General features: G+C 36.1%; 1 protein-coding gene across 2 annotated transcripts in view; it reads right to left on the reverse strand.

Moving 5' to 3' along the window:
* The window catches only part of LOC133533821 (elongation of very long chain fatty acids protein 7-like), a 58,333-nt gene that overhangs the window by 3,151 nt on the left and 29,020 nt on the right, over positions 1 to 26,162 (reverse strand). Inside the window, exons 1-4 of one of the 2 annotated variants that reach the window (XM_061872877.1) lie at positions 10,297 to 10,522; positions 5,416 to 5,555; positions 2,708 to 2,898; positions 1,080 to 1,160 (exon numbers count right to left, since the gene is read on the reverse strand). In XM_061872877.1, the coding sequence (XP_061728861.1) occupies positions 1,080 to 1,160; positions 2,708 to 2,898; positions 5,416 to 5,485 (342 nt within the window). In that variant the 5' untranslated portion in view covers positions 5,486 to 5,555; positions 10,297 to 10,522. Of the gene's footprint in view, positions 1 to 1,079; positions 1,161 to 2,707; positions 2,899 to 5,415; positions 5,556 to 10,296; positions 10,523 to 26,162 lie in introns of those variants that run through there. The other variant, XM_061872876.1, reaches the window with a different exon arrangement.

Consider the following 26,162-nt stretch of genomic DNA (forward strand, 5'->3'; position numbering starts at 1 on the left):
TCCAATTTTTTGAAACGCTTGTAGGTATTACGTTCTATATTAACTAAAAGTTGCCCTAAAATTCAACTTATATACTAAAAACGGCTTTAAATATGTTAAGTTAACAAAATATATTTTGACAGATACTTTCGCGCCCAAAACGCTCTTTGAAAATTGTGTGACGTCACAGTTTACGGTTTGACACATAACTACATACACACGTAGAACTCGTAGAAGATACGAACTGTCAACTGACATTTGTCATTTGTTGTTTATCGCCTAACTGTCAACAGTGTCAATCCGAGAGTTGTGACGTTATCAGAATCTTCAATGACGTTTCGAGTTTGGTCACGTGACGTGTGCCAAAAGATATTTTAAATTCAATATTTACAACAATATGGCCATTACAGGTCCACTAAAAGTAGTTTAACATGTTCTTATAATCCAAAATAATTTATTGGGATACAATGGGGTTGGCCGGTCGAAGTATTAAACAGATGGCGCCATCATAGCTTGCCCTGTCAATCCCTAGAATTGTGTCAAATTCTTGTTTTTTTTTTTGGAATTTGGGACCTGGATTCCAGTACTTTAAGCCAAATCTCATAGAACAAAACTAGAGACAGGGGCAAGCTATGATGGCGCCATGTATGCAAACCTTTGACAGTTGCCAACCCCATTCTGCCCTAAGATTTGTAGATGGAAACAACCCTATTTAGTGTTTTTCGCTCGTGGCTCTTACTCCTCCGTATGTCAAAGAGCGTTTCAAGTTTAGTGTCTCTCTTCTATAATTTTCTCAGACTGATATTCTTGGTCCTTCTTAATCTACTTATAATAAGAACTATTTTACCTTCCAGGCTGTTCGATTGTGGAAATGCTGTTTCAGTAGAAATAAGACTAGATAAATGTCTTCCTATCTTCAAAAATTTGTTGAAAGTACACTATCTATCTGTGTCTTTAAAATGTATTATTGTAGGTGCAATAAATATATATTTTTATTTAATTATTCGTATATGTGTGTGTGTGCGTGCGTGTGCGTGCGTGTGCGTATGCGTGTACATGTACGTGTGCGTGTTCGTGTGTGTGTGTATAAAGGAACTTACTCGCATCGCTTCCGGGCTATCTGAGAAGTCGACGGGTTGGCATTTCCAACTGTATGTTCGGAGCCAGCCCGCATCTAGACCCTGAAAAGAAAAGTAATATATTAACTTTTAATATTTTGGTATTATAATTACATAAATAAAATTTACAACACGCAGTTTTCAATGAGCGCGGCCTACTCCTAGCTGGCGCCTGTTAAAAGAGGATAAGTATTCCGAATCATCATCATCTTCTTCGCGTTGTCCCGGCATTTTTCCACGGCTCACGGGAGCCTGGGGTTCGCTTGGCAACTAATCCCAAGAATTGGCGATTTTGGCGAAGAATTTCACCACACCAACGCGAGGCATATTCTAACTTTATTATACAAATAAACGTCATTAAATATTTATCATTAAAAAGTCAATTCTATCAGCGGACATAAAGAAACAACTCGAAATTTGCATCAGATTACTTTGCCTCACATGGTACCTACCTAAAGATAAAGATAGTTTATTTTCCAAGTAGGCATATTACAATGCGCTTATGAACTTCAAATAAAGCTAGCATGTACATGTACTCGTATTAGATAAAATGCAACTTTCTCATTCATATTTACGTTAATCTCTACTTAACTAAATTATAAATCAGCTATTTAGTGATATTGCTCTGTCTTTCGTATCAGGCGCTTTACAAACGCTTAAAATGGCGAAGGTAGTGATTTGTGTTGTTATAAACGTGTGTGACAATTAACACGAGTTAGTAATTCCTGTACCGCCCGTCGCCCGTGGCACGCACAATGTTTTCCATCACACTTATGAGAAAAAAGGGGAATAAATAAAACCTCTGCTCAATTTTATACGTACATTACAGATCACGTCGAAATTTCAAATTTACGAACCGCATCGCCTAGAAAGTCTGATGAACAAATAAATTTCATCCCTACGTCGAAATTTAGGATTTAAGGACCGCAATCGCCTACGTGTATTAACACCTTTTACGAGCAAGTGTGATGAAAAATTTGTTTACTGTCAGTATGACTCACGATAGTTTAAATTCGAGCAAATTAAATTATAAATAACTTATAATCAGCGCTGCTCAATTATGTACAATGACTGTCAGCTATTTATAATTTAATAATTGTGTGAAATGGCTGACACAGTAAGCTGTGTATCAGCATAAATTAAGCGTGTGTCAGCATAAGTGCTGAGCCCGTTCGTTTTGTCCCACATTCTAATTGTTTATGTCATTTTAGGGTTCCGTACCCAAAGGGTAAAATGGGTCTTCTGAAACTCGAAGGGCAGCCTATAGGCCATTTAGCGAGGGCCCCATTTTCGCACGAACTTCAGGTACAGGTAGAGAATGGTCAGCCCGGGGATCAGGCTGGTGATGAAGAACCAGTCGTTGTTGCGAAGATCTGGAAGATACATATAAACTTATCTCATGGAACAGCCAGCAGCTAACAAGCACCTACAAGAAGTTGTACACGATGAGCGTCTTCTGAAAATGGAAGGGAGGCCTGTCGGCCATGTAGCGAGGGCCCCATGTTCTCACGAAGTTCAGGTACAGATAGATAATGGTGAGCCCTGGGATCGGGCTGGTGATAAAGAACCAGATGTTGACGCGAGGATCTGGAAGGTACATGTAAACTTACCTCATGGAACAGCCAGCAGCTAACAAGCACCTGCAAGAAGTTATACACGATGAGCGTCTTCTGAAACTGGAAGGGAGGCCTGTCGGCCATGTAGCGGGGGCCCCATGTTCTGACGAACTTCAGGTACAGGTAGAGGATGGTCAGCCCTGGGATCGGGCTGGTGATGAGAAACCAGTCGTTGGTGCGAGGATCTGGAATATTACATGAAACGGCTATATTTAGAATGCGTCTTACCTAGGCGTCGTACCCGCAAAAACACTGGACGTAGATAAGTTAGGTACTTATAAGTAACTTATCTACGTCCAGTGTTCTTGCGGGTACGGTTTTTTGCAGGATCCTGTAGTATACGTGCAGTGTCCCGCAAACAGAATGCTCGTGGAACCGTTACTATGTTAGCGCGTATGCTAAAACGGGATCCTGCAGAAAAACGTACCCGCGATAATCTGGACGTAAGTGGGAAAAAAATCTTGCTTGAATGGAGTTTGAAACTTAAATACCTAGTAACATTAAGGGCTGGAGTGGAGGCCTACAAACTAAAATGAAAGTTGCTGGTTAAAACCCCAGTTCATGTCAATAGCTAAAAACCAGGTTGAATAACACCAAATTGATTTGCCCTCGTTCCGCTCTTTTTGTATGAATAAAAGAGTAGTAAATAAAGAAAATATACGTGCACCCGATAAATAATTTAAATTTGAAACAGATGTCATGATAATGAGCAGAGCTACATCATAGTTGCGATCCGTAATATATAAAATCAAATTCAAGTCACTAACATAAAATTAATACAATAAGAATGCAAAGGTTACCTGTGTAGTTTATTAATGTGGTTACTACCGTGAAATCCCGGTTGAGGTACTGTGTGGTTTTAAAATACCTATTCTATAAAATACAGTGTGTTATTAGTTCTTACGAAAACAACTGTCAAATACAATCTTTCATCCTAGAGAAAGTATGGCAGGAATCAAGCATTTTATATAAAAGATTTCATTTTAAACGAGTTCTTTTAAGTGCAGATATGGCTGATATGCTAACCATTGCAAATTGTAACCAGTTAGCGTTCAATTGTTAAACATCCTAATAGAACATTATGATTACCCAACAAAAGGTATCGCTTCACACGTAGACAAAGAACGTTTTTTTACAACCATTGTGTTAAAAGGCATTATGTGATCACGGTCAACCGTAGTGGATCAAAAAGTATAATGTCAATAACCTTTTAATAACTTCCTGAATGCCTAGTTTGTCTAGCCTAGCTGATTATATTCAAGACTTTTGGACTTCAAATTATAGTGTTAGAACTGAGGTGAATGACATGAGTGGGTTTCGGTCTGTTTCATTTCTTAAATAAAGATGCAAATGCACGTATGTCCATGTTTGGTAAAGCGTGGGGTTTCATAATAAGAGGTCCTGGGGTTCAATTCCAGACTCATACTAATGAGTTTCTCGAAACTTATGTGTGAAATATCATACGACATTTGGGCCTATTTTCATTATGCTGTCGATTTCTTTTTCGTTAGATTTCGACTAAATTTACAGGCTTGAAGATCTTATTCTGGGTGGGATATATATGAAATCACAAGTTGTCTCGAAAAAAATGTATCAGTGACTCCGATTGCAACGCTTAAATTACCAATATAAGTACGTTTTTAGGCCTTCAAAGTTTAGGTCACACTTTTTCGTCGATACTTAAAAAAGCCATAATCTATTCTAGTTGGGTCTATAGGGACCGTGCGCGTTGGAGGGTCTGCCATCTTGTGGTCTGAATCGGAACCATAAACATGCACATTTACATGTCAAGTGTTTTCTTGTGCATAGTTGGTTCTGCCATCTTGTGGGCTACATTGGAACAATAAACCTCACATTTACGCTTCGCGCCAAAAATCTGACAGCTCCTGTGCTGCCTCCTACAGTTCATGCACGCTCCCTATAATCCAACAAAAAATTACACAAACCCAATACCGGCTAGTTCCACAAATATATGGTTACGTTACAGGCTTTAGTACCTAATCATGTTGTTTAGGTATTTGAGTTTCATCGGAATCATTTTAAAATGGGCCAAAATTTAAAGTATTCGATCCAAACGGAAATTATGAAACCTCACTCCAATCTAGTAGGCCATCTTTGGATCTTGTTCTGTTGTTGTTGTAAGTTGTTGTTTGTTGTGTATTTTGTAGATCTTCATCGTGTCTTATTATTTGTTTTTTTTTGTTGAAGAATCAGTTTAGATGGTTGTAAACCTTAGCGATAGTGTTGTTCCTGACCTATTCGAGCGACATGTGGATGCGGATTTCGGTAAAAAAATGGTTCCATGGCCCATTTACTCAATTTTAATTGTTTTAATGCATTGATATTTTGTGTAAAGAGAGTAATAAACTGTCATTACATTATTTTAAAAGATTGTTTCTGAATCACTATCGTGGATAAATTTTTGAAAAATGGCAGTTAATTTGATCTCATTTTCGGTACCTAGCCTAGTAGAAGTATAAAAGATCTTCTGAATAAACGAAAATAATAACTATGTACGCTATGAATACCTATCTAGTTAGGTCTTCTTTGCATCTTGTTCTTTGTTTGTTGTTTCGTTATTTGTTGTTGCTTGTATCTATCTAGGAGGTCCTCCTGACATAATGTACAGTACAAATAACTCGTTTGTTGTTTGTTTGTTGTTGTTGTTTGTAGTGTTTCTTTGTTGTTGTTGTTTGCAATACCTGCTAGTTCCACAAACAGATGGTTGTAGGCCTTAGCGATAGTGTTGTTTGTGAGCTGTTTGAACGACATCTTGGTGGTTCCTTTTGAACTGTCACGTTGAACAGGCCCGCATTTTTTTGTTGTACGAACTAGCTGAATTCTGGAAAGAATGAAAACAAATATTTTAATTACTGATTTAAATAGCAAAGAGCCCGAATCAGATTAAACGACTTGTCAGCGTTTTGAGCTTATTTTGATACATCATCAATTTGGTAATGAAACACGCAATATGTGATTTGAAATATACCACGCAATACAACATTTTAAGTTGCGTCCGCTTGTCGGGTTGGTTAATCGCCTATATTATTTAATTAAAAATCTTGAATACTCAATAAAACTTTATTATTTTTCATCAAAATACAACAATTATAGTAATATAATAATTAGTCAAGAAAAAGTGCCCATTTATGATACTTGCGACATTTCCGAGTTGTGAAGTGGGCAACCATTCGTTTTGTTATGCAAACTTTTAACAGCTTACTCACATGTCTGTGTCGGTTGCTTTAGTTTCAATCTTTTGAACGACGAAATCCCTTAACGGTGTCATAAGTTGTCGTACCCATAGTGCCAAGAACGCTAGTAAGTATAATGTGCGTTATGACGTTCTCCGCCGGACCTTAATTTTACCCTTGTTACTCGTACGTTATTTACTCGCAGAACCTCCTTGGTTTTGTACACGGAATAAAGATTTCTTTGAGCAAAACCAAGTAATGTAGGAAGAATATTTACATCCTCGTACAAAACTGGAAATGTTATCGGTAATGTGCAAAGAAAAAATACTTCTTAATACATTACCGGGTTTTGTGCGAAGAATATTTTTTCCTTGTACATTGCTGATAATGTAACTCGGTTATGTACGAGTAACAAGGGTAATTTTAAGTAAGATCTTAACTAGCTTGTACCAATGATGTTGGCGTGTGTCTGGAATGTATAATCAAACTTCTTACGCGTTTTATTTCATCTACCTACGTAATTAATAATTTATTTTTGTATTATGTTAGAAATTAACAGATATTTTACGCGTTTTATCGAATTACCTGATTGGTAGATAAAAAAAAACATAATCGCAGCGCTCATAAGTACTGATGTGCTACCGGAGAGTTGCCGAAATTACGATATTTTCATTTCCATGTTTCGGAAACTTGCACACTCTTGTATGAAAATCGAAATTTTTCATTTCTAAAATCAATTTTTCTTTTGTTTCCTGTGAAAATTTCCGTGGACTTCTCCAACTTCTTTGAAACTCTCTGCACTCATAAGAATTTAAAAAAAAATTGACCTTTTAATGATTGTTATTAGGTTATTACAGTACATTGACTGACTTATTAGCACTTAGCAGTGTCAAACTGACATATTCGCAAACGTCTGCGCAACTTACTTTCTCTACATCCCTCTCGCACTAATACGCGAGTACGGTAATGGTAAATACAGGGTGCACAATTTCTCACCTACAATAAGTTACGATGTGAATATTATTTACGTCATATTCATATTCACTTATTAATAAAATTACAAATTTTACAAGTCAAAAGGGTAATACAACACCATACTGAGCAACTTTTACTATGGGACCAACCCCGAAATCCTGAAATAAAAATTGTCTGTTTTATACATTTTGGCTTTTTGGTATATATTCACTCCGTTAACTATTGCAGGTGAAGATTTTCACCCTAAATGTCAGTAGGTACCCCTAGTGTAAATTTGATCGACATCATAACGTGACGAACGCGTTTGCGTTAAGTCTCATTTTGTATAGGATTTTGAGTTTCCAAAACGTCCCGCTTGGCGCGCTCTTTCTAAATCCAATACAAAATGAGACTAAACGCAAACGCGTACGTCACGTTTCAAAATCGAATTTATTTACACTAGGGGTACAGTTTGATGGTGGTAGCCACACTAATAAATATATGTATACTTTATTTAAATAAATAAATATTATAGGGACATTTTTAACCTTTTGAACGCCACGCCTATCGTACGCGGCGCGTAATCGTGAACCTTGTCGGTACGCATGAAGGCATGGGTTGGGCTGTAGCTGCGCGCGTCATATGACGTCTTTGGCGGTCAAAAGTTTAAACAAATTGACTAAGTCCCACTGTTAGCCAAGAAGGCTTATTTATGGGTACTCAGATAACGACATAGGTACATAATATACAAATACTTAAATACAAATAAAACATCCATGACTCACTCATCATGATATTTGACATTCATAATCTCATTGTACAATACAATACAATACAATACAAATCCTCTTTATTGCACAACCTCTGAAAAAATGTACATGGAAACACATAAAATACATGAAGATAGACGTAAACAACAGGCGGCCTTATCGCTACAGAGCGATCTCTTCCAGACAACCTTTTGTAGTATACGCCTATTGGAAAATAAACTATCTTTATCTATAAAATGTGTTATACTACACGACTTTTAAGTAGGTATTTACATATGTATGCTTGAACATCTCGAGCTAAAGTAGCACAAGTAGGTGGAGAGAAATATCGCTTACATACGTTTACTCATATAATATTTACATACATTATTTTAACATGATAGTTTGTTGCTAATTTTGACACAACATATATTTGCTTAGTCATTTTAAACGATGTTTAAGTCATCACATTTAAAAATAAAAAACCGGCCAAATGCATGTCAGGCCATTGAGGCCATGCTCAGAGTAGGGTTCCGTAGTTACTCTTCCGTCACAATAAGCTAAATTGGAGCTTAAAGTATAGTAGATTGAACAACCAAGGGATGAACTGTGGATGTATGTCTTTTTACTATGAAGGGGAAACTTTTTGCGATAACTCAAAAACAGCTAAACTGATCATATCCGCTATAGTTTTCGTTTAATGTATTTTTTAAGCTCTACTTCCTAGATTTTTTTCATATTTTTTGGACCTATGGTTCAAAAGTTAGAGGGGGGGAGGACACAATTTTTTTTCTTTCGGAGCGTTTATCACCGAATATATTCACTTTATCAAAAAATGTTTGTTGAAAACCCCTTTTTGTTTTGAGAGAACTTTCCAACGATATCACACAAAGTAGGGTTGAAGCAAAAAAAAAATTTCACCCCCACTTTACGTGTAGGGGAAGTACCCTAAAAAAAAAAATTTTTAGATTTTATTGTACGCCTTTCTCGGCTTTATTGATTTATATATTCATGCCAAATTTCAGCTTTCTAACACTAACGACCACGGAGCAAAGCCTCGGACAGACAGACAGACAGACAGACGGACATGGCGAAACTATAAGGGTTCCTAGTTGACTACGGAATCCTAAAAATGGAACTTAACAGCATGTATAGATCGTGTCATTCACAAAGACACCTACCTTGACTCGTATTAACATGTTATTAAAGGTTAGATTTGACAAATCTGCGCGTCATCGTGGATGACACGAACTATAGCGTAGGTACCCAATAACTGGCTCACATGGTTAAATGTATCGTTGGGATTCGAACTGTTGTGGAATCATAGTTGGCGTTGTAACTGATAATTTCCTTAATAAAATGAGTGACGGAATGAACCTTGAAATTGCGACAGTAATGCGGCGGCGAACGTACATTATTTTATCGAGGAAATTGATAGATTATTGCATATAGAGCAATGCAGTTGCAGTCTACATATATCGGAACGTCACCTTTACTGCTGCAGTGTTGGGCCGTAAGATTATTGCCTAATATGTCAAATTTCCAGGCATCTACATGAACTGCGAATGTCATCTCGCTTTGTGTGGTAGGGCACAGGGCACAGCACAGCGGATGTCATTTCAGATCTAGAGCAGAGCCCAACTGGGGAAGTACCTCCACCTTACAGAAAACCGTAGCCAAATAACACTAGACCCTGCTCATAGTGTTGTGTTCCTGCCGGTGAGTAAGGTTACTGGAGCTTAACGAGGATACCGGGTATTAGGGGTCGGCAATGAGCATTTAACACGCCTGGAGTTGTAGGCGTCCATAGGCTACGGAGACTGCTTACCATCAGGCGGGCCGTATGCTTGTTTGCCACCGACGTAGTATTAAAAAAAAAAAAACTAAAAAAATGTTTGCAAACAATCCCACAGACGTATTATAAAAAAATGATATTTGAGGCAGCAATGTGGTGCCGCAATACTGCAACAGTAACGCTGGTGCAGTCTGGATCAGAATGTTACCTGAAGTATATTATTACCAAATAACTTTATAGTGTACTTAAAAAAAATAATCAAATCATAAAATCAAAATGAATCAATCAATAAGCAAAATTGAAAACACTATTTTAAAACGTTATGGTCATTTGCAGTATTGCAGCGCGACATTACTGCCGACTGCGTTACTGCCAAAAATGACAAAAATCCGGGCAGCAACAGGAGCATTCCACGAGATTGTACAAACGCGAAATTTCTGAAGATTTCCAGGTACAAGAGTCTGTGACTAATGGTCAAAAATATGCACAGAAAAATAATCGCCTGCTCTAAACGATGAAAAAAGTCGCAACACAGCCCGTGGAATACTCCAACAACGATTTGGACATTTAGGTATAGCAACAACGAAAGCAGTAATTATTAATGTCGCGGTGCAATATTGCTGCAGTAATACCACGTCGATAAAAGTAGGTATTTGCCAAGTATATGTATTTGTTATAGCACGTAAAACTATGCCTCAAATCAGGAACACACGACACACGGTAAATAAATCAAAAAAATATTCGAGAGTAGGTAGATGTAGTACCAAAAGGTTAACACATTTATCTATGCCTATCAAAAGAACATTTTAAATCCGTATCCCATGAAATCAATGGCAGGCCTCAATAACCCTTGACCTTTCTAAAGTACGCATAAATAGGACAAATACATACCGTCACTATGGATATAGGAAGACAATATGAACCAAATCATAGCACAATATGGAATAATTTTTAGTACATTTTGGCACATTAACACGCGTGCGTCCGTCTCGAAGTTCAGAATGAAACTGAGCGAGCTTTGAGGGTGGGAGGAATTCTTCCTCTCCCTATAGCGGCCATATTGATAAACATAACTTTCAAATTCTCCTAACTTTCGCTTTTCCTCGCTTGGCATTTGAACTTTAACAATAAGAATTAAAGCTCAATTTTGTTTGGATTTAAATTGAATTTGTTAGTTTCGGTAAGTCAAGGTCGCCGTTTAATGAGGGAGGCAATGCGGCCTATTTGATTTTCACCCAATTCGTGCGCGGTATGACGTTTGTATACGATTTGATATAAAGTTTACAGTTTATTATTATAATTCGTATATATCTGCTTCAAACAACGTTGTTATTGTCTCCCCGACGCAAAAAGGTGTGTTATAAGTTTTACCGCTATGTGTGTGTGTCTGGGGAACCATTCCTCTTAAACGGGTAGACCGATTTGAATGCGGCTTTTCTATTTGAAAGCATTTTCTTTTAGCGGTGATTCTTAGATATGTTATATCAAAATCGATTCATTGCGTTGGTTTTATTTTATTTAACAACGTATAATAATAATTTGATTGTTTCTATATTGGTGAATAAATAATACCTAATTATTTTATTAATTGCTATTAGGTAGTATAATGACGGCTTGGTTATAAAAACGTATTTTGCCCTATATCCAATTTGTTTTCTTATACGATAACGACATAATTACGTAATGTACATATTATCGCACTAATGCACCACCTAAAGTAAAGTAGAACCATATGTACGGACACGTCTGAAAATATCGATACGAAAATAGTGCCAAAAATATGTATACACGACTTTATTGCCCATATATTAAGGTATATACATATTTTTTGCACATTTTTCGCACCGATATTTTCAGACGTGACTGTACTGTGAAATTGTTACATATGTCAAAACTCTTGCGCGGCATTACAATATTTGACGTTGACATTTGCCACCTTGTGTGCATTACAATTGTGCCGCTCTTGGCCATCTTGGCACAATTCCCGTGGAGTCATTTTTGTGCTCCAGTTAGGCTTCTATAGTTATTCTAGTTCATTGACTGGTTCAAAAATCTTTTCATTGTCGTGTTTCTGACCACTCTGTCACGCTTGCTATATCTTCTATTAAATAAATAAAAAAGTCGAGTGCTGTATGTTTTTCTAGCTGTAGATCATATTTTACATTAGCAAAATTAAAAACAAATTTCGACTAATACAAAAAGCTCTACTCCGTCTCAAATTTTGGGGACGAAAACAAGGCAACGAAAATAATGAACACGACTGAGCCTAATTATTGCCCATATTTTCAAGTCACATCAAGTTATACATAGGTTCAATATCTGAGTTTACAAAAAACGTCACCAGTCTATGTCGAAATACCTAATGAGCATAATTTACCTAACAATACATTACCTAGATATGAGTAACGCCTCTTTCGGAAGTCGGTCAAAAGTTAGCATAAGCAATTAAAATCTCACTTACTCAAGCAAAACATGAACTAAAATATTGCAATTTCAAAAAGGCTCATCTTACTTAGAACATCAATAACATACTCTCCTGTTTAACCAATACTAAACCAATACATTTTGCAACTCAGCCCATACACCTGATGTAGTAAAACTAAGTACCAATTTACGAAGACCCCTCCAAACTATACACTCCCATACATACCAGGGCTCTTGTTATTTTGCCGTATACATACAAGCCAGGTTAATTCATGCGTTTCTAATGCACTTTAACACTATCGCAATACAGGCTAGTCTTGTTTGTTTTAGTAACTGTGACGAAATGTCTAGGCTTGTTGGCCTGAATACCTCGGTCCAAAGACCACGGGAAAACGTCAGATGTTAGCTTATATTGCTTAGGACGAACCTAATTATGATCTAGGCTAATAGGCCATTGAGAGGAAAATGCAGGTGACAAATGTCACGTATTTTTTTATAAATAAATTATAAACTAATGCCATGAAAACTATTTTTTGGTAATCCATCCACACCACAAAGTGTAAGGGTTTTTGTCGACAAATTCAAGTTATTCATGTAAGAAGATTTTGGTGCCACGATAAAAAACTTTTCAAACAATGATTTAATGCTTGTTTTTAGGTTTCGTACTTAAAGGGTAAAAAGGGACCCTATTACTAATTGTAAGACTCCACTGTCCGTCCATCTGTCTGTCCCTCTGTCACCAGGCTGTATCTCAATGACCGTGATAGTGAAACAGTTGAAATTTACACAGATCATGTATTTCTGCTGCCGCTATAACAACAAATACAAAAAACAGAATAAAATAAATATTGAAGGGGGCTCCCATACAATAGACATTATTTTATTGCTGTTTTTATAGATAATGTTACGGAACCCTTCGTGCGCTATTCCGACTCGCACTTGGCCGGTTTTTTATTCTTAATTAACTCTGCACAGATCTTGCAATGAGAATGAGTGTTTACAAAAGTATTTTCTTTAGGAAATTATGACGTTTTTAAGAGCGTACTCCCATCTTCGGACGACCGGTTTGGCCTAGTGGGTAGTGACCCTGCCTACGAAGCTGATGGTCCCGGGTTCAAATCCTGGTAAGGGCATTTATTCGTGTGATGAGCATGGATATTTGTTCCTGAGTCATGGGTGTTTTCTATGTATTTAAGTATTTATAAATATTTATATATTATATATATCGTTGTCTAGGTACCCTCAACACAAGCCTTATTGAGCTTACTGTGGGACTTAGTCAATTTGTGTAATAATGTCCTATAATATTTATTTATTTATTTATTTATTTATCTTAAATGCCAGCAACGCACTTACAACCCCTCTGGTGTTGCAGGTGTCCATGGTCGGCGGTAATCGCTTACCATCAGGTGATCCGTCTGCTCCTTTGCCTCATACAATACAATACAATACAAATACACTTTATTGCACACCTCAATATGCCTCAATACAGAAACAGTACAAATAATACAACACATAAAGAAGAGGTAAACAACAGGCGGTCTTATCGCTAAAAAGCGATCTCTTCCAGACAACCTTAAAATCATATATCATTAAAAAAAATAGTCACGCCAAATTCAGTGCACACTTAGCTTGGTCTGATTTATAGATTTTAATTGGATCCATGCAAAAAATGAACACAATGTGACTTTTTTAGACGTGTTTTTTCCATAAACGGACATATCAATATTGTTCACCTTCCTTCTAATGCTCAGAAAACGAAGTATGGGTACAGATATAGTTTACTTGTACAGTCAAGGTATTAAATATCGATACGGACAGTGACAAAAATATGTACACACTACCTTAATATGAAGGCAATAAGACCTTATTGCCAAAAATATGTATACATATTTTTGGCCCTTTGTCCGTATCGATATTTAATACCTTGACTGTACTCAAATAAGAATCAATTAAGGCCTTAACTGTGTTCAAAAGTTTTGAAAGTCACCCAATTACGTTAAAAGATTTAGACGCTGATATATTCTTCATACAGTCTGCCCACAAATTGTATGGTTACAACAAGGTCAATGGACTCCATTGCTGCCTTGTCATATCCGACATGTGCTTAGATAAAAAATAATTTTGAGAAAAATATCATGGTATAGTCAGTCAGTCTGAATATCAAATTTGTTGCTTTATTAAATTTGACGTTTCCTGTAGTCTGTAACATTACTGCAGCAGATTGCAGCGTGAGATTACTGACGATTGCATTACTGCAGTAGTATTGCAGCGTGACATTACTGACGATTACAATACTGCAGGAGTATTGCAGCGCGACATTACTGCCCATTGCATTACTGCAGCAGTATTGCAGCGCAACATTACTGCCGAATAAATTACTGCAGCAGTATTGCAGCGCAATATTACTACCGATAGCAATACTGCAGGAGTATTGCAGCGCGACATTGCTGCCGATCGTATTACTGCTGCAGTATTGCAGCGCGACATTACTGCCGATAGCATTACTGCAGCAGTAATTCAGCGCGATATTACTTCCCGGGTTTTTGACATCGCAATATATTATAATGCAGCGGTACCTAATCGTCGAGTGAGAATACGTTTGTGCCATACGCCACTTACATTGATTGGTTAGCAGGAAAGCGAAAAAAAGCAAAACAATATATTTTTCCGAAAGTTTTATATTTAGGAAATATTTAACTTATTTATCATTTAGCCACATATGTATACAAATATTTTTAATACAGTGGTAATCATGAAATAAAAGCATTTTTATTTTTTGTTTTTGATGACCGGTCTGGCCTAGAGGGTAACAACCCTGTCTACGAAGCTGCTGATGGTCCAGGGTTCAAATCCTAGTAAGAGCATATATTTGTGTGATGAACACGGATATTTGTTTCTGAGTATTGGGTGTTTTCTATGTATTTAAGTATTTATAATTATATATTTATATCGTTGTCCAGGTACCTACAACACAAGCCTTATTATTGAGCTTACTGTGGAACTTAGTCAATCTATACATATAATAAAGCTGAAGGGGGTCGAAAGTCTGTACACGCAAGATATTCGAAAAAAAATAGGCTGGGGATACTAAGAATCGTTAACAGAACACGTTCCAACAGTTTTTAGAATTTTTGTCTGTTTGTCTGTTTCTCTGTTTGTCTGTTTATTTGACCTCGCATCACGTGAAAACGGCTGAACGGATTTTGATGCAAACTTTACTAATCTGTCGAGAAAATGCCCGGCCAAGTTATAGGCTATACAAATTCAACCCCTAGAAGGGGGGGGTAGCCACTACACTCGATTGAGTTAAGTTTGCACCTGAATCTTATGGCGCTACTTAGGAAGGAGGTGCAAACTTTTACAACAAATATGTGCTACGAGTATCGAGTACCCTGCTAAACTAACAGATATGGTGCTGAAATTAAGCCACCGAGGAAGGATTTTGCCAAATTAACTCTAAAGTTAGAAGAGGGGGGTACGGATATCAATTCAATTTCAAGTGTGTTGATGTAATAATACAACGAAATTAAACGACACTAAATTAATTGCCATACATTGCACAGTGCCATCTTTTGGGAAACTGAGTAAAAGTTTAGTAATCAAGTAAACTAATAATTTTTAAGAAAAAAAAACCGACTTCAATGAGGTAGACCGGTGAAAGAACGATTATTGTTGATTTTTGATTTCATACAATTAAATTAAAAAGACAGCGTCCTACGCCTAATTATGTATAAAAGGAGGTAACATGTTTTTTTTTGTCACTGCACCCACCTTGACACATTTCAGATTTGTCCTATGGTTGACTGGTAAGATACTCGCAATAGGGTATTCGACTGTATTTAAGATAAATTATTTCACACCATGCATGAAATAAAGCACCAGATAATTATTAAAAAAACTAAATAGGATAGAAATATAAAAATGTGTCTTGAAAACCTAACCACTTGACAAACATGCACAGAGAACAAATTGCCAAACGTGAACTATGCATCGTTGAAGAGTTCCATTCTGTTCATCATGAACAGCTCCACTTCATCAAATGTCACTTCTACAAATGTAAATACTTGATTTGTTGATGGAAATACAAAAATCACTATATGTATGCCTTTCACATTTGAAGAGTTCCCTCGATTCCTCATGGACCCCATCGTCAGAACTCGAACTTGACAAAAATTTGTCTTGAAAATCTAATTTACTTAACAAACACAGCGAAGAGGACAAATCGCCAAACGTGTACTGTGTATCGTTGAAGAGTTCCATTCTGATCATCATCAGCAGTTCAACTTCATCAAATGTCACTTTTTTAAATGTAAATGCTAGATTTGTTAAAGAAAATACAAAAATCATTATATGTATGACTTTCATATTTGAAGAGTTCCCTCGATTCTCCTCCTTTTGAAATCTTGAAGTCGGTTAATAATGTTTACTTACATAGTTAAGTAGTGGCAAAATCAACACACATATCAACACGCGTATAACTGCATAATTATCTAAAAAAATATTTTCTCCGTCATGAATTATACCTAATCGTAATTTTATCGTATCCATATTCATACGTATCGCCTCTTTTAAGCACTTAATAATGGCTACGAAGGTGGGTACTATGAAAAATAAAATCTCTGATGTTTGCGGTGTAAATGTCAAACGATTTGGGACTCGCATTTTATACGCGTTAAAATGCCATAAGAACTAAAAACTGAAAATGCCTTATGAAAAATGCCGAGTGTAGTTTAATTAAGTGGTACCTAATTGTAAAATATTTTATCTAGACTACAGTCCTCTAGCGTATCCATCTGTCAACTTTACTTCAAGTTCCACCTCCAGGGGAGAGGCAGAGAAATTAGCGGTGAATGAGCCGGTTACTGACACAGACCGAATACCACGCGAGCGGAGCCGCGGGCACAGCTAGTGTGTAATAATGTCCTATAATATTTATTTATTGCCATATTCCGTTTTTGATGAGTAAATGTTAAACGCACAATGTCTGAGATGACACAAAGTTTTGAGTATGTCACAATTTTCGTGATAATTTTTTGTTAACAGAGTATAAATTATCGTATAAAAAGCGGGTGTGGCACAATATTTTTGAAAAATAAGGTTTTTTAAAAACCGACTAGACAGTGTCAATTATAGCATATTTTTTGTTTAAGGAATCATTTTGCTTGAAAATGGATATGGCTCAAACGTATTCTCACCCGACGTAATGCTAGTGCAATCTGAATTCGAACGATGCCTATAGATAACTCTGACGTAGTCAATTATACCTTGATAACGACAACACCTTAATTGTTACACGTGAAGGAAAAATAGAATAGCTGCTAATTTGTCGCACGAAACAACATTGCCCTGCCGCGACATCGCGTTAGTAGGTACGTGACAAAGATGACCGATTTGCCGTCGAAAAGTTTCTCAAATTGCGAAATTTCTGGAAACTTTACATATTTTTGTATGAGGACTGAAATTTTCCGTTTCTAAATTGAATTTTTTTGAAATTCCGTCAAATGCTCGTCGGTGGTAAAGAATTAAGAGGGAAATATATCACGTACTCGTACAAAAAGAGAAAATATTTTTCCACTTTCTAATTATTTTTCATTCTCCATAATTTTTTAGTCTGTTGACAGAACCACGGGGCACGCGAGCCCGAGCACGTCCGCGCGCCAGGTGGGCGGACGAGATAGTAGCGACAGCAGGGCAAAGGTGGCTCGATACAGCCACAGACAGAAATACATGGAACACTTTGGGGGAGGCTTTTTCCCAGAAGGGGTCCACACACCTATGATTTCATTTTAGTTCTTATAAATTTTCTTTAATGCTTAATTTTTATATTGACAGAATGAAAAACTAAGTTTACAGGTTTTTCTTTTATTTTCAAAATTTGCAATATAAGAAATATATTTATTTTAAAGCGAAACCTATAAACCTAGAATATGCTGAAGCTATGCTGCTATGCTGAAGCGTATGACACCAAAATTAAAGGGATTTCTTAAGATTTAGTTAGTGGAAACCGTTTTCTACTAAAATGGAATTTCATAGAAAAAGTACCGTTATTTCGTTAGGATCGCAAAGCTATTCTTCCCTCTTAAACATACAGCAGATAAAAGTTAGTCTCGAAAATATAAATAAACTAGTTTTAGCTTTTTATTATTTTTCTGTAATTTACTATAAATAAAACAATGCTCTAGATTATATAAGAATAAAATTTTACCTCAGTCACAAACCCAATTGCAAGAAATTCTCCTTTGTTGAAACTGGTGAGAAGAAAACGCTCTAATAGGTTATTTCTTCTTGCATCTTAGCCAAAAAAACATGACAACGAATACCTAAGTAAAGTTTTTGTTTTCACAGATTAAAATTGTGAGTTGGGTATTTCCGCGTAACTCGGACATGACAACGAAAAAATAAACTATTGAATTTAGAATGTGTCTGAATGTAGAATAAACAAATGAGGGTAGCAGAACAATTTTAATACCCTTAAGTCAATAATAAGTCAACGGTTGTCATAATTTCCGACATTGTAAGTGCTGCTTGCGGAATCAACTACGAACGTAAAATAAGTGATTATAAATATTACGACTTTAATTGATTTTTACGCAAAGAAGAGGTAAGTAACCTTTATTTATCTGTTGTCTATTAAATTATTCACGCGGTACTTTGATTACAATTATCATAAGTTGAAAGAAAATGATGTAAGAGGAGAATGAAAATTGCATGTCGTTGAGTAACGTGAGTAACGCAAAAAACAATATTTTTCATTTACTGTACTGAAGTTTTGGACAAATGAACTTATATTGAACTATGTGTATATGATTTGGCTTAGATGATGTCATTCTCGCGGTTTATTTCTCCGCAAAAGTGTTATTTTAAAGAAATACTTGACTTGAGATACTTGTAACGTGAGTCACAGTGAATCTCGTTATTGCAACTGTAAAGCGAGTAACTAAATATTTTAATGTATTTTGTAGCTACAATGCCTCTATCAGCGGCAGAAAGGGCAAAAAGAAGAAGACAGAAGCTGAAAGACGAAGGAAAGTATGAAGAGTATAAGAAAAAACATAGGCTTGCCGTCAAAAAATTGTTATCGTGTCTGATAATCGGCACCATGATAAAAACACGGCGACCATCTTTATAGATCGCATACTTCAAAAGCTGCCAAATAACATTAAAGAAGTCCATCTGTGGTCAGACGGCCCTGCATCACAATTTAAAAATCGCTTCATTGTCGAAGCAATAAAACTCTTGGAAAAACGAAATGGAGTACACATCATCTGGAATTATTTTGCTACCTCCCACGGCAAGGGTCCTGTCGATGGAATTGGTGGCTCTCTTAAGAGAACTGTGAGACTTCAAGTTATGACCAGAAAGGCTGTTGTATTTAATGCAGAACAGTTTGCCAATGCGGCAAACGAGTCTTCTGTACAAGTCATCAACCTCTCTCCTCAGGAAATTGAAAAAATATTTTCTAAGGCTCCAACTGTTACTAGCATATCAAAGTATCATATATTATTTATTAAGTATCATTATTGGCAGTGTGGCGAGTTGGAAAAAGCACAAATATCTCAAGCATTCGACAAAGGTGTAAAAGAAAAACCAGGTTATTAACCCCAAATTATACATTATACCGAAATGGAAAAACAAGATGACATAAACCCACTAGCTGAAAAAAAAAATTTATAGCCTATATACAATTTATTTTATCTAATTCTAATAATAATAAGTAAAAAATATGCTATTTGTTTGCTAGAAATGATAAAAAAATATCAAAATATTCTAGGTAGTCGCAAGTAACGTGATTCACGAAATCGCTGTAACGTGAGTTCGTGAGGTTTTATAGTTTATTTTAATAAGTGTGTATCTTTGATTTCATTTGGTTAACTATTAAATAAGCTTGATTATTTATGTCATTGTGTTGTTATTTTGTTAAAACAAATTCATTCAATAATCAAAGGGAAATCAATAAACACAAAAGGCGAAAAACTCCGTGTCCATTTCTTGTAACGTGAGTCACAGAGTTATTTTCTACTTTTCTCCAATTTCCATAATTTGTTGGAGAAAAAGTACTTCGACAATTCATTCGCAGTAATGTACTCTGTGATATTATTATCAAGTTTTCGAGGTAGAAAGCTCTTGATCTCAAATATACGACAAGATTGTTAGGAATAGTGACTACAAAGTAACGTGAGTCACCGTGGATTTACCCAGTTTCCTTTTAAACTTTTATGTCTGTCAGTCGGTATGTCTAAACCAAATCACATAGTGGCAGCCGCGCAGCCAAAATGCCAAAAACGCGATTTTCTAAGTTCTCTAAAACAAGACCGATTTCAAAAAACTATGTATAACATTTTAGTCTCTAAATGTGGGCAAGAATACACCTTTAAAATCTGTCGGGCTTAACCAGCCCACGCTGTATAATAAATAATGTTCACTAGATATTTCTCCATACTTTCTTATGTACACATGCCCAGCTCAGTATTCGTAATAGTTTACGAATACAAAGTTACTAACAGAATTTACTATCATTGGCTTATGATCCACAGATGGTTCACACTGTACTGATAATTCAATTTGATGATTCAAAAAGATAGCTACATTGTTGACTTTACGCAATCAATTTGCAGTTATATGATAATCTCTTACATGGCACTTTTGGCCTCTCCGATGTGTGTGGTGGGGACTATACAATGAAGGTCACTAACTATATTGGCTCAGTGATCCAAAAAAATATTGGCCATCGAGAGACATATTGCGCAACTTGCTGCCAGTTACTGACGCGATACTGAAGCAGATCCCCCGCCACACTGTCTTCCCAGCGATACCTTTCTTTCTACCTTTTTCTCTATTTTTTTGGGTTCCATTGAAGATGTCTGATAAAAGTAATCAATGGCATTAGAAACATTTACAGTACACATGGCGCTACTTTACCGCGCTTGTGCGATAATTAGCACATTACATAACTATGTCGAAATTTTACGGCCATAAAAAAAACCAAACGCTCGGCTCGGCTGTAAAACGTTGTACGATACATGTGCGAATAGGTAATTCAGAACTAGTGTCGATTTAAAACACCTACGTAATGTGCTATAAGTAAATACTTTTCAATCGCATCGAGTACAAGTATAATAATCCAAATTTTAAAAGACCTAGCATACATTGACATATGTTTTAGGACGGGCTTTAAGGGCAATAAGAATGGGGCCAGTACAGCGGTGTCACACACAATTCGAGCCAATCATGCAGTCTTATCGCCGCAACGCGGGAGACCCGTCCTTAGATTACACGAAAATGTAATATTACACGAATGCATGGTTCCATTTTTATCACTTGTCTCTATGCTCGTCACTTTCGCGCTTACATACTTGTTAGAACGTGACAGGCATGGTGACAAATGATAAAGAGCCGACCATCTTAGCCCTACAGTGGGAGAGTAACGACGTAAGGGTGAAAAGCTAGTCCGCGTCTAGTCCCACAATGGCAGAATAGAGATGGAGTTATTAGATTATTATAATATAAAAACTACAATTTGCGTTAGTTTCCTCTTAAAGGGTATTTTAAAGAATAGTTTTTAAAACAATCAGTCCGTACTTTGTACTATTTCTGTGTATTGCAGGCGGAAGACGTAACATGTGCAGCTAATAATGCAGGTCAAAAGCCAACAGAATGCATTGTTTCACCTATTTATTAGGTATTGCTTATGAATTGTTCGATGCAACTACTTGGTTTACATGCGATGCGTTCACAAGGTCGTTCGTTTGCGATCTACGATTTATAATGAGCTCAATTGTAAAAAAAAACTTACATACTTAGTGTTTATATGTGCAGTGTTTTTGAACGCTATCCTATCTTACCTAACCTTATAATTATTAAAAAAAAAAAACTAAACTTTATATACCAACTGCCATTTTATGCTAAAAATGCAATACAGCAATTTGGAATAAAGCTGATATTCTTCAAACTGCTGATTCGAATTCTATTAGACATAGCTAAGAACCACCGCAAAGAAACTGCGCTCCGACGTGCGAGCGGGATGTCGCTATAATTGATAACGCGATACCTATGCAATTAAATCATTTTATTTTACTATTTAAAATTAATAATCGTCGTTTTTTAAAACTATTGTAATTTTTTTTTAGCTAATTTAGATCTTACTCCTTGGTCACGAATATCATGACACAATCAGGCATTAAAAAAATTGGGAATGGAATTACGTGACACCTTTCCACTGCGCAATTCGCCACACGACTGAGTGCAGGGGTGTTACTAAATGTGATTTTGACACCCATGAATTGGCCCCATTCGAAATGCGCATAAGTCCCGGGTCTTTATGTAGTAATATACATACAGAATGATTCATGAGAAGTGCGCAGGATTAATCCTGGACTAGCAGTAACTGTTATATAATAGGCCACCATTGTATTTAAGTGAAACAACCACACTTTTTCCCATTTTTGTACTTTTTGGCGAGGACATATTTAACTATTTACAATTATGGTCACCCTACACCACCTAATTAATAAATACCTCCTCTGTCTGTACCTCTTGCTGTATTTATTTATTTTATTTTTATTTATTGTGTTAAGTATATTTTTTTTGGATATTGGTAGCATCTAGTTTTTTTTTTTTTTAGTTCTAGTTCTAGGTTTAGTTCTAGTCTTATAATTAGTTTTAGTTTTACCAGGCTTCACTGAAAACCAGCGTCCCGTAGTGTGTCGTAAGACTAACTTCGGGACATCAAGCTGAGTGAAGACCTTTTAGCGCAATTTTCTGTGAGTACAATTAAATATTAATCTAAACTTTGTAACTTTTTGTGCTAATAAATATTTCTTATTCTTATTCTTATTCTTATTATTAACTGTAACCGTAAATATATGAGTTTTCAAATGTAGCCTGACTGATTACATTCAAGTTGACACCAGGATATCGGTATTTGACGGTAGTATTCCATTGCAGGGTGACCATGCACGTCGTAAAAAAAATAACTTTTTTTTCGACGCTCCTAAAAAAACGGTAATCTCACCAATACAAATACGAAACATTTGCTTATAATTTACGAAAAGCGTAATCTTGATCCTCCTCACGTCTCCTGAATAGTGTTCAGGGTTTATATTTAGTCACCTGCAATAATTTACGGGGTGAATATATAGGTCATACTGAGAAACTTTTACAATGGGACCAACCCCGAAATCGCGAAAACCAATCAAACCATATTTACTTTCCCATACAAAATGTCAAGGTCAGACAGCCAAACTGTATGAAACAGCCATTTTTTTACAATTTCGGGGTTAGTCCTACAGTAAAAGTTGCTCAGCGGCGGCATCATGGTTCTATTTTTATCACTTGTCACTATGCCCGTCACTTTCGCACTTACATACTTGTTAGAACGGGACAGGTATGGTGACAAATGATAAAGAGCCGACCATCTTAGCCCTACAGTATGTTTTATATATCCACCCCGTAAATTATTAAAGATGACTAAATGTCAATGTTTGCAAATAAGACAGGAGATCCTAATAGTCCGTACTCGGAGTTCATTCTGATGTGCGTTGCGGTCAGCCCGCTCAAGTGGGTGATTATCTCGGCACTCCTGCGCACTCTTGGCCGCACTATGTCGCAACACACTCGCTGCGCTAAATAGCATTTAGTAGTAGTGTCTTTATTGTACACAACACAGGTTCACATAATAATTACATATACAGGGTGATTCAGGAGACGTGAGCAGGATCAAGCTTGAGCATTCAGTAAGTTATAAGCAACTGTTTCGTACCAGTATTTGTGAGATTAACGTTATTTTATTTTTTACTGTTAAAAAAAATGTTTTAATTTATTTACGCCATGTCTGGTCACCCTTTTTGTTTTATCCATAACAAGGTGACAAATTGAATGTCATCGGAGTCTGGTTACTTTTGAAAAATCGTATCTCACTCAAGTGTGACATTTTGTTTTCTTCATAATCAAACTGCTGTCATAACGGTTAAAGAGGTTATATCTTTCTTAATTAAGTGTTGTAGGGTGTCCATGATTGTAGATTATCAAATTTGTCCTTCCCAAAAAGTTAAATAACAGAAATAAAGCGAGATTGTTTTACTTAAATATGATGATGAACGGTTCATTAACATTTACTGATTGTGTAGGCTTAGTCCTGCTCACGTCTCATGAATCACCCTGTAGAGTTAATAAATATTTGGCAAAAAATCATGTTTAGTACAAACTTTTATCGCTGACTGTACTTTTCTTTCCACAGGCACCTAATTAATACTCATCGAGACAATTCTGAAAACCCCAAACACAATTAGGTTACGTTGTTTTATCACAGAGTTCCTATGTCCACCTCTTGTCTCCATCATCAGATCAGCTCTATGATACCGTAATATTGTATTGTCACCCGACTTACATAATGTATGCAAATTTTCAGCTTCATCGGAAACCGGGAAGTGGGTTAAATTTATCTCGCAAGATTTGACCCGAACAAACGTTATATATAGTTTTTAGGGTTCCGTAGCCAAATGGCAAAAAACGGAACCCTTATAGATTCGTCATGTCCGTCTGTCTGTCCGATTCTGTCACAGCCACTTTTTTCCGAAACTATAAGAGCTGTACTGTTCAAACTTAGTAAGTGGATGTATTCTATGAACCGCATTAAGATTTTCACACAAAAATAGAAAAAAAACAATAAATTTAGGGGGTTCCCCATACTTAGAACTGAAACTCAAAAAATCTTTTTCATCAAACCCATACGTGTGGGGTATCTATGGATAGGTCTTCAAAAATGATATTGAGGTTTCTAATATCATTTTTTTCTAAAATGAATAGTTTGCGCGAGAGACACTTCCAAAGTGGTAAAATGTGTGTCCCCCCCCCCCGTAACTTCTAAAATAACAGAATGATAAAAACCTAAAAAAAATATATGATATACATTGCCATGTAAACTTCCACCGAAAATTGGTTTGAACGAGATCTAGTAAGTAGTTTTTTTTTAATACGTCATGAAATTAAAAAAAATTTTTTTTTTCAACATACCCATACATGTGGGGTATCTATGGATAGGTCTTCAAAAATGATATTAAGGTTTCTAATATAATTTTTTTCTAAACTGAATAGTTTGCGCGAGAGAACCTCCCAAAGTGAAAAAAAGTGTGTCCCCCCCCCCCGTAACTTCTAAAATAACAGAATGAAAAATCTAAAAAAAATATATGATATACATTGCCATGTAAACTTCCACCGAAAATTGGTTTGAACGAGATCTAGTAAGTAGTTCTTTTTTAATACGTCATGAAATTAAAAAAAATTTTTTTTTTTTTCAACATACCCATACATGTGGGGTATCTATGGATAGGTCTTCAAAAATGATATTAAGGTTTCTAATATAATTTTTTTCTAAACTGAATAGTTTGCGCGAGAGAACCTCCCAAAGTGAAAAAAAGTGTGTCCCCCCCCCTGTAACTTCTAAAATAACAGAATGAAAAATCTAAAAAAAATATATGATATACATTACGATGCAAACTTCTAACGAAAATTGGTTTGAACGAGATCTAGTGAGTAGTTTTTTTTAATACGTCATAAAATTAAAAAAAAAATTTTTTTCGTCAAACCCATACGTGTGGGGTATCTATGGATAGGTCTTCAAAAATGATATTTAGGTTCCTAATATATTTTTTTTCTTAAGTGAATAGTTTGCGCGAGAGACACTACCAAAGTGGTAAAATGTGTGTCCAAAGTGGTAAAATGTTGAACGAGATCTAGTAGTTTAAGTAGTTTTTTTTTAATACGTCATAAAGGAACCCTTCATGGGCGAGTCCGACTCGCACTTGGCCGCTTTTTTTAAATATTATTTAGGATCACCAACAGACAATACATCAGGGAAAAAATAATCTGTAGCTTACATAACATTAAGGGTAGATGTTTGTCCAATTATAGGTAACCACAGCTTATTCCAGTACCTTAGGATAAACAATATAAGTACAGTAAGACATTTAGACTTAAGCTATTATAGTTACATTGCAAGTTATATAAAAGCTTGTAAGAATAACTTATCCCTATAAGTGATCTCTTCCATTTAACCTTCAAGAAGATGAGTGAAAAACTATAGTGAAAATAGACAACTTACTGTACTATAAATTGTATAAAAGCTACCTATATTTGACCGAGCGTGAGCAAAGGTTCCCGTTTCAGCTTGTGAAAAATGCATATGTCTATCCGGCCGTAAGATTGTTTTCCTCTACATGTGGTATTTCTCAACATTCTCAACACGAAAATTTATATTATAAAGAAAATAGAGCGAGTAGTCACACGAATATAGCCGCCGCAAAAAGTTAAAAAAACCAACATAGTTTATTTGA

The sequence above is a fragment of the Cydia pomonella genome, unplaced genomic scaffold, assembly GCF_033807575.1.
Source record: "Cydia pomonella isolate Wapato2018A unplaced genomic scaffold, ilCydPomo1 PGA_scaffold_206, whole genome shotgun sequence".
Taxonomy (NCBI): domain Eukaryota; kingdom Metazoa; phylum Arthropoda; class Insecta; order Lepidoptera; family Tortricidae; genus Cydia; species Cydia pomonella.